General features: G+C 37.8%; 1 protein-coding gene across 1 annotated transcript; it reads left to right on the forward strand.

The window, feature by feature from the left end:
• The first annotated feature begins 9,120 nt into the window (after nt 1–9,120).
• Nucleotides 9,121–9,978, forward strand: LOC141632876 (uncharacterized). Its single transcript, XM_074445379.1, has one exon. It carries the CDS (start codon nt 9,121–9,123, stop codon nt 9,976–9,978), a length of 858 nt encoding a protein of 285 aa, XP_074301480.1.
• The last annotated feature ends 6,464 nt before the right edge of the window (nt 9,979–16,442 follow it).

Here is a 16,442-nt window from a genome sequence, read left to right on the forward strand (position 1 = left end):
GCATCTTCGAGCCAGGCTTTTCTTTCCTAGAGACTACCGGTGGTTCTCTCGATTTTTTGGAACATGGCAAGCATTGACGCGGCACTGAAGATGAACATACCATCGGGAATGTTGTCCCCTAGGGCGTTGACTTCATTTTCAATTGGTAGGATGAGGTTTGAACAATCCAGAGTTGGGTCATCATTTGAAATAGAATGGATTCCCAAGGGGTTGGTTTAGTTGTTTGGTTTAGTTGGTGGAGGTAAGGGTAGTTTGCCTTTCTCAATCATGTCCTGAATGGCGTGCTTAAGCTTGAAACAGGTTTTGGTATCATGACCCTTGCTTTGATGGTATTTACAATAGGCGCTCGGGTTCTAGAAACGGGTTTTCTTTGCTTCTGGTGGGTCCGGAGTAAGCCGATTTGGTTGTAAATTCCCTTGTTACATTAGCCTATTCAGTGCACTAGCATATGTTATACCCACGTTGGTGAATATCCTTTGAGGATGCTTTCTTTGCCGTTGGTTCCAAAATATTGACTTCGTCGATCTTATAGGTTTATCTATAAGTACGAGTCCTAGTAGATGTAGGCCCTTGGTAGTCTCGGTCAGTAGTTTTGGCCAAGACGCCCTTGCGCAGATTATCCTTAATATGGGTTCCCAAGATTTGTAAATATTGGGAAGTCTTGATGTTTTGGTATCTCAGGAGGTTAGTATAGACGGGACTCGTTCCAAAGAGGATGGGTGTTAACCTGAGTTAGTACTTCTAAAGTACGAGTGTTGGCCTGAATTTCGACGTTGTCGGCATACTTCTTAGAAAATTTAGCGACAACCTCATCCTAAGTAATTATGCTTTTTGGGTCAAGGGATTAGTACCATTGACGAGGGATTGGTTCCAAAGAGGAGCGGAAAATCCTGGTGAAGAGTTCTTTCTTGACCCCTTTGATTGACATATAATCTTTAATGGCTCGAATATGGTTAAGCGGATTTTCTACCCCTTTACACTTGGGTATATAGGCCAAAGTGAAGTTGTCAGGTAGCTGATCCCCAACGGGTTCGAACCGATGGTTGTTCTCAATGTTAATATTGTTCCCTCGGCCTAGGAGTTGCTCTTCAAAGAGTTTGGGCCTTTTCCCGGTTTCAGTTAATAGTGGATAGTTAAGTTCTCCGGTTTCCTTGTTTTACAGGGTGTCGATATGGGTCTCGACATGCTCTAGGGTAACCTTAAGAGCGGTGAGCATGCTGGCTAGTTGGGAAGTAGTGAGATCTCCGTTGTTGTCATTGTTGTTGGACGAAGCTGGTAAAGGGGCTATGATCTGAGGCTATAAAATGGTTTACGTTACATCTCGATTGGACATGGGTCAACAGCTAGACACAGAAATTATAGACAAGGATGGAAAAACATTTTGGACTGACAAGACGAGGGCAGCCGTGTATGGTGCCTTGGTGCTGACTTGACTGTTGGTGCGATGGTGTTTACCAGACTTTGACTCATGTTCAACATATTGGACGTGATGCCGTTGAACATGTCTCAAAGGTGAGACGACTCATAAGTAAAGACCCATAAGTACGTTTGCTTTGACTCGGTAGACACGTGGCGGAATTGGAGAGGTGGACTGAAAATTTTGAAAATAGGAATTTTGAAAAACGGATTCGTTGTTCGTAGACGGTTCTCCGAAAAAGAAATTTCCAAAAACTGATTTGTTAAGTTGGGTTGAAGCGGTTGTCTTAAGTTTATTTTCAAAAGACGGTTTGAGATAAAGTTGTAACGGCTCTGAAATTGTATGTTGTTCCCAAAGACGGGTTTTTGAAATTCAAAAGGTGCGTCTTTTGAAAATCGAGGTTTGAAAAGTTTGCAAAGTTGTGGTCTTGAAAACGGTGTGTTGTTCTCGAAGACAGTTTTGAAATACTGTCGAAAACAGTGTGTCATTCTCGGTATTTGAAACGGCCTTGATAACAGTGCATCATTCTCGGGATTTGAAATGGCCATGTGGGCGCAAAAGTGCTTTTTGAAATGATTGCCAAAAAAGGGGTTTTGAAATCGTCATTACGACGGCAAGAAAAGGTTCTTTGAAACGGTTGTGAAAAACAGGGTTTTGAAATAGTCATTGCGACGGCATAAAAAGGTGCTTTTGAAGTGGTTGGAAAAAACCAAGTTTTGAAATCGTCATTACGACGGCATAAAAAGGTATTTTTGCAACAGTCGGCAAAAAACCGAGGTTTCGAAATTGGCATATGGCATAAAAAGGTTTTTTTGCAAGTTTTGAAGAATGACACGGAAGTACTCATGATCACAGAGCACATTAGCACTCGCAGTTTATTTTATTATGCATAGTGCTATCACGAGTTTTGGTTTAATAAGAGTGGTTACACACCAAGTGATCAAACCCATTCTTCGAGAGAGATGCCAATCCAAACAAAATGTGTAAGGTTGCTGCCCTAGCCTCGTTCACATAGGAAATGAAAGCTCTTTGATGAAACAAAAGAGTGTATCGTCAATGATATGCTTAACACAATCTAGATTCAAAGCGCGGGGATGAGAAACTCACGCCGACGAGATGAGCCAATTGGTCGATAAAGGTTAGGTTGTGGGCCCGAAAAAGGAACCCGACATAGAACCGTAATATCAATAAATGCACTTTAACCATGACCTTGTTCGAGTTTCACCATATAAGGATCACAATGCCAAAAGTTTCCTAGTTCTCCCCAGCGGAGTCGCCAATCTGTGGACATGGGTTACCTGCACGCCAATATGTGGACATACGTCGGTCAGAAAAAGTTACGTTTAGGGACGTAAAAATGCTTTCGACTGGATCGATTTAGATCGGACGGTTTCGTCTTGGCGAAGGTCTCGAGCCAATGCAAATATGTTCGGATTCGCCACCAAGCAATTGTGGAGTGGTTGGACACCGTTCGAGATCCACTTTATCCCTTGGTCAAACAAAGCATGAAGCGGTGCTTGACATAGATACTAAAGATAAGGACTCGTCCCCCTTTATTCTGTGTCTAAAATCACTCTCATTGCTCTGGATAAGGTTGTCCACTATCCAAAGGTTCTGAGTAAGAGGTGAGGGTACGTATTGGGAAGCCCTTTAATCGGACACCCAATCCCGGCCGCGTTAGCGGCCTCTACTGATCGATCATGGTTGCTAGTACAAAAGTTGATAAAACGGGTTAAATGCATGAATGTGCATCCTTTAGTTTAGCCTAACATGTGAAAGTTTTCTAAGTCAGTTGTTTATAAAGTATTAAGTAATTGATGTCGAGTTGGATTTAAGTTGATTTGCATGCAAAAAACGGAAATTAAACATCCATTTATCGAGTTAAGTTTATGGTGCTTAACACTATCCATTTATTTGAAAAAGTGTGTTTAAATGATGAATAGTAAAATGTAAACTCGTCAATTTGATCTGTATGTAAAATGAAATAGAACAGTGTCAGGCAACCGCATTTGGGCGCGTGCCATATGGCGATGCAAATGGGCATGCCCTGGTTTGTACATGATGAAAATAGGAGGTGCATTGGGGCGCGTGCTAGGCGGCAGTCCAAATGAGTCTTCTGGGTTTGCAAAAGGTTGTTAAAAATCGTTTTAAAAGGTTATTAAAAACCGCTTTTGTTGAAAAGGTTGTTAAGACCGCTTTTGTGCTTATGTTTTGAATGTGGTATGCATGACTTGGAATATTTACCATTATGTTGATAACATTACGCTTCGGGTTCGGATTTGCAATTGACACGAATAGTTTATAATTCAAAAGCTTAAAATGTATATGCTTAACCATTATGTCACCGTACTCGAATTAAATCGACATCGCAAATATGTTAGCCAAGGATGACATATGATACGGTCAAGATGAATATGAGAATGAAATGTACTAAAAGTGAAAGAAAATTGTTTGATATGAACTAATTATGTTAAGTTCATTGCTTTGTAATTAGTCAAGATTTGTTATCGTACTCGGATTAAACCGACATATTTTAAAGATCCAAGAATGATTATTAATATGACTAAAATGCTTGCAAGTGTAAATAAATGGAGAAAAGTGATAAGTAAAAGAAATGGATAGTCAAGTATCCATTAATTTGTAATTAACCAACAATATAATCGAGTCACAGAATACACCGTCATGGTATAATTTAACCAAGGATGATTTTGATAATGTCAAAGATATTTGTCATAAATATGATTTAAAATGTTAAAAACCGTAAAAGGAAAGAAGGATAAAATATTGAAGGAGCGATGAACTCAAACACGTTTGAGTTCTGACCTGAGTAGCCCATTGGGGCGCGAGGTCCTTGGTGACACAAGGAGCCTCTGTCTCATACCAAAACTCGGTTTTGGCTCGATGTTTCCATGTTTTGAATCGTGTTATGCAAGTTTTATGTCTAGAAACTCATAAAAACAGTAAAAACATGAAGTTAAAGAGTTTGTTACACCCTCATACTTACATGTTCGGTCGCTTGATGAAATCGACAAAGTGTAAAACTTGTGAATCAGAAAACCGTTTTTTAAGAAAAGATTATTGCTTTTAGTTATTGATTGAGTGTAGTTGGTCGAAGTGGTCGGTCAAGTGTTTTTAATGCATGATAACGGTACCAAAAATAGTGTGAATGGCTCGTGTTTTGGATCGGTAGGTCCAAAACACGTGTTGGTTTTTGACTTATAAAGTCGAGTCTAGAGTTTTAAGGGAGAAAAGAGGGGGTGGACACTCGCATAGTTGTAAATGGGGTGCAAGAGGGGTATTTATAAAGAAATGGGGTGTGTTGGTTGCTGAATTTTGCTTGCTAGTTAAGGATAGGCCCTGTTGGGGCACGAGGTAGTTGGCGAGGTAGAGGGACGTCCTGTCCTTTTCGCTAATTTGGATTTTCCTCTTTGTTTTATCTTAGGTTTTGGTGGGTTATGATTTGTGGTTGTTTGTGTTTGCTTAATCGTGTAAGCTTAGTTTTTGGTGTTATTTGGGATGGGTATTTTTTGTTTGACTCGGATTTGATTTTGTGTTGAGTTGGGATTTGAATTTCGATTCGGTTTTGGACCCGGTGTTTTAACGTGTTTTTCATTTTCGAAATCGGTTTTCAAATTCAGTTTTCCAATGCAGTGTCATACAAACTGTCGATTAAACACATGGATTTCCGAAACATGTTATAGTCCGATAATCATTGGGTGTTTGTTGGGATTCCGCAGATACCGGGTATCTACATAATGAATCAACTCTAGACTTCTCACACCTTGTCATGCTAACCAAAGTTGAAGTCAACGCTCTCGGGAATAACTCTCCTAACAGGATTTGTCTTTGATGCTGCCTCCATGATGACTATGTTCCGACAGATCGATTGAGCCATCACTAGTCTCTCAGAAAGAATTACCAGGCTGGAGGAAGCTCAACTCCAACAACTCGTTCGCCCACTAAGAAGCATGCCTTATTCAAGGGAAGGATCTTTCAATCCTCACAGTCCGAGATTCCGTGACGGGTCACCCCGACTTTCAACATGGTACTCTTCGTCAAATTCACCATCGAGGAACTAACCTCCAAGCCACACCCCTTCAAGAATCTCTCGGGATCACGAGATCAAGGGCATATGGAGAGATAACGTAGAGGACATCTACGTTAACCTAAAACCTGAATAACCACCTTCAGAAATTGACCACCTGACCCGATCTCGGCGCCTATACCAAAATTGTAATGCCCTGGCCAAAACCTAGGGTCGGGAGCGGTCACTCACGGTAGCTTGCCAGTCTGTGTATAAGGTATGGTCTATAGATCAACACAAATCCTTTGCAGCACATTTTGTCCTCACTCATGCGTATCCTGGGAATCTTCCCAGGATGTCACCCATCCTAAGACTACTCCCAGCCAAGTACGCTTAACTGTGAAGTTCTTTCACATGGATAACCAGAAAAGAAAGTGCAGTTTGTTGATATGAGTAGTGCATTCAATCCCTTTAAGCACTAGTCAGATTTAAGCCTATCAATGGACCTTTTATAAGGGTACCCCACGCGAATAACGTCTTCGGTTTAGTGGAGTATTATAAAAACCCAGGTCTCACCGTCAACAATCCTGTGACATATGATGATCAAGTCGTCCGAGACATCAATGACCCAACAATGGTCCCGGAAAAATCAATCCTCAAACCACTCCAGAAGTCCAAGGCCGTAATATCAATCTGGCAGCTGATCGCCACATCCTTCGAACATCTTCAAGCTTTACTCCAAGCTCTAAGAAAACTACCCGTGCCGTCCACTTCTTCCCCCGAGGAGGTAGTAGCCCATATGATAAGGGATGTCCCTAGACTGAACAACCCTATCATCTTCTATGACGAAGACATCCCTACCTTCGGGGCTAATCACAACCTGGCGCTATACATAACTATTCAATACCTCAACAAGAACAAACCCATGGTCATCGTCGATGCTGGCTCTGACGTGAACGTCATCCATCTCAAAACTGTGCGCAAGCTGGGGATAAAAGAAGTTAACCTAATTCCCACTAGTCAAGGAGTTCGTACCTATGACGGCACCCGTCGCAAAGTCGCTGGTCTAAATTCAATGCAATTCAGAGTGAACATGAGGAATCTGACCTAATTCCCACTAGTCAAGGAGTTCCTGCCTATGACGGCACTCGTCGCAAATTCCTTGAAAGTCAGGTCAACTTTCAGGTCGTCAATATTAAAGCTTCTTTCTACATGCTTCTGGGACGCCATTGAATTCACGTAACAAAAGTTGTCACCTCAACATTGCACCAGAAAGTTAAGACTCCCTCTATAGGAAAGCAATCACCATTCCTACCTCCCCTATACGTGCTGTCATAGAGAATGGAATAGCCTCTCAAGTAACTGAAGAGGTCCAGACTGAATGTGGGTTTCTAAGCCATGAATGTCCTAACCCAATATGAACGCCAATCTGACTTTGACCCGTTCTCGAACCTCGTGATCAACAACATGATGATGTGCAAAGGGTATTTCCCGGGCTTGCCTCTTAACCCTCTTTAAAGCTCCTTACCCCCAATAAAAGAGGTCAAGGTTCCCAATGTCCGCTTTGGGTTAGGCTATGAACCAACTAATCAAGACATCTAAGAAATGAAGCTGTTAGTAAGGAATTGCAAGAAGGAAGGAGTTATCCTCCGCCCTTATTACCCGACACTGAACGGATACTTCATCCTAGAAGGGGAGGTTGAGCCATAAAACGGCTTTCCCGAAACCATCTATGATCCCATCCTGAAGGCCAAGTACCCGGGCATAGAGGTTTTCCAAGACTGCTACTTCATCCCCGTTGATGCAACTTCTGTTATCCCAACCAAGTCTGAATGTGCACCTTGCCTTGACGGACAAGCTGTAAGCCTCCTCAATGGAGGAGACAACATGAAGCACCTCGACCACGAAAGGATCGTAGACATCATTCACGAAGACAACAAGTTCGATTCTACTATTTTGATTTTTGATGCTGACCCGAAGAAGATTGTCCAAGGCTAGAGGAAGATTGTGAAATGGACTGATAACCAAGGCCGCATTCTCAAGTTCACCACTGAAGAAGGTCCCATATTCAAGGCTGAGGGAAGTGAAGATGATTCAGAGTGTGTGTCGGAGTCAGAGTCCGTCTTAGGTCCTAAGAACCCCTCTCCCACTATCAATGTACTTGTTGTCGTCACCCCTACTCCCCTGGAGGCTAGAAACCTGGGGCATGTCCCAGGAGCCACCTCCTCTGCTGTGTCACCTCTCACTCTACACCAGATGGATGTCTTGTCTGAGCTCTTTGTTCAGGTTAATCAAATGAATGCTATGTTTGCTCGTGATTTCTCAGAATTTAACTGTAATGCAATTCAGAACGAACATGAGGAATTCGACTCGAGAAAAGTGAACTTAGAACACCCGTAATCGAGGACACCGAACCTATAAACGTAGGGACCGACCAAACCTCTCAAGAACTTAAGATAGGGACCACCCACAACCTCTAGGAAAGACAACAATTCATCGACCTCCAGCTCGAATACAAGGATGTGTTCGCTTGGTCCTACAAAGACATGCCTCTGATTGATAGGGAGATCGCCGAGCACAGGATACCAATTAGGCCCGGAGCCCGACCAGTGAAGCAAAAACTACGCTGCATGCGCGCCGAATGGGCCTTGAAGATCAAAGAAGAGGTTAACAAGCTATTCAAAGGCGGCTTCATTAAATTTTTCGAGTATTCTAACTGGGTGGCTAACATAGTCCCCGTACCCAAAAAGAATGGGAGAATCCGGGTTTGTGTAGATTTCAGAGACCTGAACAGGGCAAGTCCCAAGGACGACTTTCCTCTGTAGCACGCCCTTTTATCATTCATGGACAGGTACGCTGGCTACAGCCAAATCACAATGGCAGAACAAGGCATGCACAAAACTACGTTCACTATGCAGTGGGGCACATGTTGCTACACAGTCATGCCCTTCGGCCTAATCAATGCCGAAACAACCTATCAATGGACCGCCACCACTCTCCTACACAACATGATGCACAAAGAGGTAAAAGTATATGTCAATGATATAATCGTCAAATCAAAGGAACGATATGGCCACAATGACGCCCTCCAAAAATTCTTCGTCCGCCTTCGGAAATATAACATACGATTAAATCATCAGAAGTGTGCATTCGGGATCACCTCCGGAAAAGTACTAGGACCCGTCGTCAGCAAAAGAGGCAATGAAATTAATCCAACCAAAATCAAAGCCCTTTAAGAGATGCCTCAACCAAGAACGAGAATGAGATCCGAGTTTCCTAGGCCAAGTCCAGTACATCAGTCGTTTCATAGGCAAGCTCACCATGATTTGCGAGCCTATCTTCAAGAAGCTTCACGTCACCGATCACACCAATTGGGACGATAACTGCCAAAAAGCCTTTGATAAGATAAAGGAGATCCTATCCAAACCTCCTGTTCTCATGCCACCGTAACAGGGTACACCTTTATCATTGTACCTAACCATCACAGACACTGCCATGGGATCCATGCTAGCACAGACGATCAACGACGAGGAGCGAGCTATTTACTACATCAGCAAAAATTTCCAGCGATTACAAGATCAAATACAGACAGCTTGAGAAAATGTTTCTCGCTTTGGTGTGGGCCACGAGGAAACTACGACATTAAATGCTCAGCCATACGGTTCACATCTATTCCGTGATGGATCCCATCAAATACATCTTCGAGAAATTTGTGCTAAATGAAAGACTCTCCAGATGGACGCTCATGCTTTCCAAATACGACCTCAAGTTCATACCCCTCAAAGTCATCAAAGGAAGAGCCGTTGCTGACTTCCTAATAGAAAATCCTGTTAACGAGGATCCAATGACCGACAGTTGGTTACGCCCCGACGAAGGCATCCTTTGCACAAACACTGAAGCATGGGACATATACTTTGATGGTGCATCAAACCTTAGATGTTTTGGAGTAGGAATCCTTCTAATATCTCCCAATGGAGGACATATCCCAATTTCAGTCAAGCTAGACTTCAACGTCACCAACGTCGCCGAATACGAAGCATGTCTAATCGGTCTACAAGCAGCCATGGTACTTGGCATCAAGAGGCTGAGGGTCCATGACGATTCCTCCATCATGATCCACCAGGTGTCCGGATCATGGAAAATCCGAAGCGACAACCTAGCACCCCAAACAAATATCAATGAAGAAGCGGAATTTTTTAACCAAGTCGACTACTACCACCTTCCTCGAGAAGATAATAAATTCGCCGATGCTCCGGCAAAACTTTCCTCACTCATCAAGATACCCGATGACATGACATACATGCCCTTACGCATCGAAAGAAGGAGCAAGCCAGCTTACATCTATTTCATCAACAACAAAGAGGAAACCCATAACGAACCTTGTTACCAAGCAATCCTCAACCACAAAAAAAAGAATATCCTCCCAATTATGACCAAGAAGACAAAGAACAATCTGATTACTCTCCTCGTAATTCGTTATAAGCCAAGATCAGCTCTAAAAGAGAACACCTCAAGTCTTCCTTCTCCTGTCCATTGACCATAAAAAACCACAGAGGTTCATGGAAGAGGTCCACGACGGAGAATGTGGCCCTCACACAAGCGCAATGATGCACTACTACAAATGTGCACTTGGGCCACGGCTAAATTCGTGGCGCAAGTGCTAAATTTCCGTGGCTAAATCATTTTGTCACGAGAATACCTTTCGTGACGCAAGTGGCCATGGCAAAGAGATAGCCACGGGAAAAACAAGAACGTGGCTATTATTGATTTTTTGGCCACAGATTCTCTCGTGGCTAATAACTCCCGTGGCCAAATAAATTTGCCGTGGCGAAAATTAATTCCCGTGGCAAACAATATATATGAAAACAAAATAAACAAAACATAAAATATTTTTTTTTTCACAATGGATTTTTTATCATATATGGAACCGTGAAAACCTAGGTACTTGTTTCACTAGTTAACTCGATTCATTTGAACGTTATTTGGTTTCACCAGTCATGCATCCGTGCGCATCGGGGAGGCTTCCCAGGAGGTCACTCATCCCAACACTACTCTCACCTCAGCACGCTTAACTGTAGAGTTCTTTTGATGTGCTACCGGAATTGAAAGTTAACTTTGTTGATATAATTATCCTTTGAATCCTTTTAAGTTTGTTTTTTTCTTTGAAAACTCACCTTTAGTACTTTTTAATTACAAAAATGTTACATGATTTACAATTTTTTGCGGGGAAAACATTATTTTGGCCAAAACAATCAAATTTTTAATGTTAACCTAAAGACTAATGATTTTGACGTTATTTTTTCTTGTTGAAGTTAGAAAAACCATTTTCTCCAAAAAGTAAACTTAATCTTTTTTTCCTAGCATTTTTTTTTATTTCTTTAGTTTATCGACATTCTTATTTTCATTTCTCTTGTACTTATTGTTTCGTATATAATTATATTCAAAATCTATAGTACGACCGTCGTACCTGCGATATGAAAAATGTGACCATTTTTTTTGTAAAATAACAACCACTTTTTATAACTAATGGTCTGTTTTCCCTAGAGTGGTCACTATTAACCAAAAATTAGTCACATTTTACCCAACACTACTCTCACTTGAGCATGCTTAACTATAGAGTTCTTTTGATGTGCTACAGGAATTGAAGGTTAACTTTGTTGATATAATTAATTAACCTTTGAATCCTTTTAAGTTTTTTTTTTTTTTTTTTTTTTCAAAACTTACCTTTACTACTTTTTAATTACCAAAATGTTACATGATTTATAATTTTTTGGGGGAAAGACATTATTTTGGCCAAACTACTCAACTTTTCGATGTTAACCACACAACTAATGATTTTGACGTCATTTTTTTTTTGCTGAAATCAGTAAAATTATTTTCTCCAAAAAGTAAACCGAATCTTGTTTTCCTAACATTTTTTTAATTTCATTAGTTTATCGAGATTCTTATTTTTATTTCTCTTGTATTGTACTCATTTTTTCGTATATATTTCTATGCAAATTTTGTAGTTTGACCGTCGTACTTGCTATATGAAAAATGTGACCATTTTTCGTAAAAGAATGACCACTTTTTATAATTAATGGCCTGTTTACCCAAAAAACACGAAAAATACTGTTGTACAACAGAATTGCTTATTTTCCTAAACCGATTTCTCTTTATTATGATTTATTGTTTCTTTTCTCAAAATTTTCACATTATTTGCATATGTGACTTTAAATTATTTTAATTTCTATATTTTCCTTATGATGCGCTAATTTTCAATGAAAGAAACTTCTCCATATTGAATTTTTATATTGATAATTTTTCCAACATGTTTTCTTCTTAATTGATTTGTGGGAGATCATTTTTTTTACTTTCATTTCTTAGCGCACTTATTTCATTTAATCAATTTTGTAATCTAATTGTTGTATCTTTTTCACTCCTAAAAAAATTTTCCCAATTTTTTTTATCAACAAGTTGAATTTTATATCAAATTCAAATATTCCTATAAATATCATACAAATAAAGTTGTAAATCTAATTTTGAATGAAACGGTTGACAATATATTAATTTTAGATTTCTCTAAGATAGATGGTAAATAAATTATTTATTTAATTTGATATGTTATGTTATGTCTTTAAATGTAATACAATCATTTAAGATTGTTATTCAAGGTTATAAAATTTTATTTAAAAAGAAATAGAAACTAAAAGAAATTCACGACTTTAATAAACAAAATTATATATTAAAACAAATTTCTTAAATTATCAATGTTTTGAAAAACCTACAAAACATAATTTTGATTTTTTTTTTTTTAAAAAAAAAAAATTAGATGATAAACTTTTCTTTGCTTATATATAAGTTTATAAAATTTTAATATTTCTTATTAAAGTAAATAAAACAATAAAAAATATTAATTAAATTAATGAAAGTGTTTCCAAAATTTTATATTTAAATGTATTTTCATATTATTTATATTTGACTAAATTTCATTCATATTTTGTATTTTTTTTAATCAAGCAATTTTTAGGTTTGCCTTAACATGAAAATATCTTAATTGAAGTTGGAAAAGATACTCACCACAGGTGTTTATTAGTTCGTGGCTAAAACAATATTTGCCACGGAACATTTCATGGCTAAATAGAATTTCGTCACGGGTGTGACATTGCTCGTGGCTAAAATGATTATTTTCCACGGGTGTAGCTTAATTCGTGGCGCAAGTGACTTTTTGCCACGGGAAAAGGTATGCCGTGGCATAAAATGTTTTCTAAAATGATGAATAAGTTTTTCCCGTGGCTAAGCAGAATTTAGCCACTAATTATAATTTTCTGTGGCATAATTCGTGGCGCAAGTGACAATTTGTTTTAGTGATGCTAGCCAAGAAGATCATGCGATTAGGCTACTACTGGAGAACCATGGAAGCAGACTGCAGAAACTACGTCAAGCGTTGCCACAACTGCCAGATCTTGCAAACGTGCAACACGTAGAGCTATTGCTCCTATACACCCTGACATCTTGCTGGCCCTTCTCAACCTAGGGCATCGCCATCGTCACCAAAGTCAATCCAATAGGAACAAAGGGACATTGCTTCGTCCTCGTTGCCATTTACTATTTCACCAAGTGGGTACTAGCGCACTCATATGCCATCCTGACCACCAAGCAGGTAGCCAAATTCATCCATGATAACATCATCGGCCAATATGGAGTATCCCATGAGCTCATCAGTGACCAAGGCTACTGTTTTAGCAGAATTTTCCATGGAAAGATCCGGCCTACTTAATATGTGATCAGGGTATCTGGTTTTGTAAATTATAAGTAGAAATTTCAAAGGAAGATAAATAAGAATGGGGAATAAGTAATGTTGTTGTATTTCTTATCTAGGCTGAATACAAATGTTGAGTGTAAACTTGAGTACAAGAGAAAAAGTTGTGAGTAATCTATAAAATATAATGAATAATCATTGAATACTTTACAATTATTTGATGATGCTATTTATATATCTCAAATACTAACGTTGGATGTTGCTCAACGTCTATCTTGGCTGTTGGTAGCTGTTTGTTAAAAAATAGAACAAATTCCCTATTAATCCGCTTGACTTAGTCTTCTTCAACAAACATTGGCCTGTTGTGTTATGCACGATCTAATGTGTGAGAATAGGATGCTTTTTGGAATTGGACTAGGTCTTCCATTAAAGTAGGACAAGAGCATTTCCCTTTATGTAACCGTTATGTTGTCTGTCAATTCAATCCGGCTTGTTTAAGAGCTCTGCCAGGCTGCTCTATGCTTTCTTTTCTTGGCAGCTGGCTTTTCTTTCAAGGTGCAACAGGTGACCTGCCCTGGAATATACTTAACTGTCAAATAGTAGTCACTTTTGTCCGGACCTTTGTTGCCCCACTCACCCTAATTATGCCAGGCTAGACTAAGGTCGGTCCAGGCTAAATTGAGCTCAACAATTGCCCCTTGACATCTCATCCATGTTAGATCCGTCCGGGGGTGAGATTACAATTAATCGGGCTTAAAAATAAAAAGAATCATAGATGTTTGAGGACTCTTAAACTTCTTGTGATCGTTGGATGCCGCAATGGCTATCTCAATGATGTCATGCTGACAGATTTGTGTTTTCTAGGGTTTTTAAACCGTTAAGCTGTTGGAAAATGTGTCCTCAACAATAGTGCGATCACATGATTTAATATCATAATTAAATCTCATATAAAGAATATGTAAGGGATGATTCAATTATATAGTCAAATTATCAACATTAATCGGTAACGATTGGCTTGCTAGAGTTTGACGTTACTGTTGTAGGACGGTGGTGGTCAGTTGATCCCTTAAAGTCACACTTAAAGGATGATGCCCTTATCAGTAAAGTTGATTAATTGTATGACGATACAAGTTAATCAATTCCTTAAAATTGAACAATTTATTGTGAGAGAGAATATTCATATCTTATTTTAATGGGCTTAAGTAAGATTTATTTTAGTAATAAAAATGCTTTATTACTAAAATTGTTTATTGTTTGAGAAACAATTGAGATAAGAATGAATGGTTGATTATAATTACAGGATGTTGTGAATTATAAATATATGACCCATTTTATTTATGTGATCAAGTATCACTAGTCAATTTGTTGTATGTAATTTAATTAATTCATAACATGATATTTTGTGATAAATATGCATTAAATTAATTAATAACATCTAACATACTACATGTGACATATTGTGTGACAAATGACAAATTGACAAAATAAAATGGTAGTCCATTTTATGAAGTTGACCGAAATGGAGGGAGTTATGGTAAATTGACACAGCCCATTTCTTGTGAAGACCAAAAGCAAAAAGAAAGATGCCATTCCTTGGCCTATTTGCATGCTCCCATCGTGGCCTCCTCTTAATAAAAGAAAATTGTTCTCTTATTTTCAATACACTATTCATTCATTGTTGTTCACATGCAAACTCTCTCATACTTTGTTTTATCTTTCTCAAAAATAAGAGAAATGATAATATAAATTGTTCAATCACATTACTAATATTATTAGTGTAATATATGAGTATTAGTAATCAATTTTAAGGTAGACTACTAAACAAATATCTAGCACATAATATTTAGTGGTGATAAGGGTTAAATCTTGGATGCAATCAAGAGGAGTGGCTTCTATACTTGGAGTCTTTGGAGGATCATCCTAATACTCATCATAGCTCAAGAACAAGTGAAGGTAGGAGACCTTACTTGTGCCCACAAAACCGAAATTAACAATGTAAGGGACATTGTTTTCTTATAAATCTCTTATTTTGTTATGCATGCACTAGATCTAAAGAACAAATAATTAAGAAGTCAATTAGTTCACTATTAGAGGAGTCTAATAATAGGTAACAAACATAACAAGTGGTATCAGAGCATAGGATGTTGCATGCATAATCAGTTATTGTTTTTCCGAGTTAAAATGTTAACATATAAAACTAAAAATTTGTGATTTATATGAGTAAGCCACGAAATAATTATGCATGTTATATATTCAGGTTCTAAAATGTTTTTAGGTCATTTTTATTATTTATGGAAATTTATTGCTCATTTTAATGATTTTTAGTGATTTTATTCAGTAAAAGAAGTTAACCATCACTACTAGCCATGGTATTTTACTATGACCTAACATGAATATTTTATATATTGCATGTAAAATATCATATTAATGTGATTAATATTTCATGATTAATGAATTTTTAGTGTAAAAATGGCATAAATGGAGGTTAAATGACTAAAAATGGTTAAACTTACACTCTGGCGTTGAAAGTTTTATATTACCTCACATGTATATTTTACAAGTTGTGTGTAAAATCTCGTATTAATTGGATTAATATTGCATGATTTATGATTTTTATGAAATAAAAATGGATAAAAAGAGGTAAAATGGTTAAAAATAGTTAAATTTCGAATTGGGCCATGAAAATTTAATATGTTGTCACATGCATGATTTAAAGAGTGTATGTAAATTTTGATATTAAATGATATCATTTAGCATGATTTATGAATTTTAAGGGTAAAAATGGCATAAATAGTTACTATTTTATCATAAATTGCTAAAACGAATTGCATGGCATGAGAAAATTATTTTAGGTTGCATAAATATCCCAATAATCAGATCTAAAGTTGTAAAATTGATTGGATTAATTTTTGGATACTTTAGATATTTTATGAGATAAAACCGATAAAATGCAACTATATTTTATTATATTTTTATGACTAAAATGAACTTTTATTCATTAAAATAAGTTAACCATCACTACTAGCCGTGGTATTTTACTATGACCTAACATGTATATTTTATATATTGCATGTAAAACATCATATTAATGTGATTAATATTTCATGATTAATGAATTTTTAGTGTAAAAATGGCATAAATGGAGGTTAAATGACTAAAAATGGTTAAACTTACACTATGGCCTTGAAAATTTTATATTACCTAACATGTATATTTTACAAGTTGTGTGTAAAATCTCGTATTAATTGGATTAATATTGC

Source organism: Silene latifolia, chromosome Y (assembly GCF_048544455.1).
Source record: "Silene latifolia isolate original U9 population chromosome Y, ASM4854445v1, whole genome shotgun sequence".
Lineage (NCBI taxonomy): Eukaryota > Viridiplantae > Streptophyta > Magnoliopsida > Caryophyllales > Caryophyllaceae > Silene > Silene latifolia.

What these genes read in the sequence shown, in the direction of transcription:
- LOC141632876 (XM_074445379.1), top strand. Translation starts at nt 9,121, where the DNA reads ATGGATCCCATCAAATACATCTTCGAGAAATTTGTGCTAAATGAAAGA.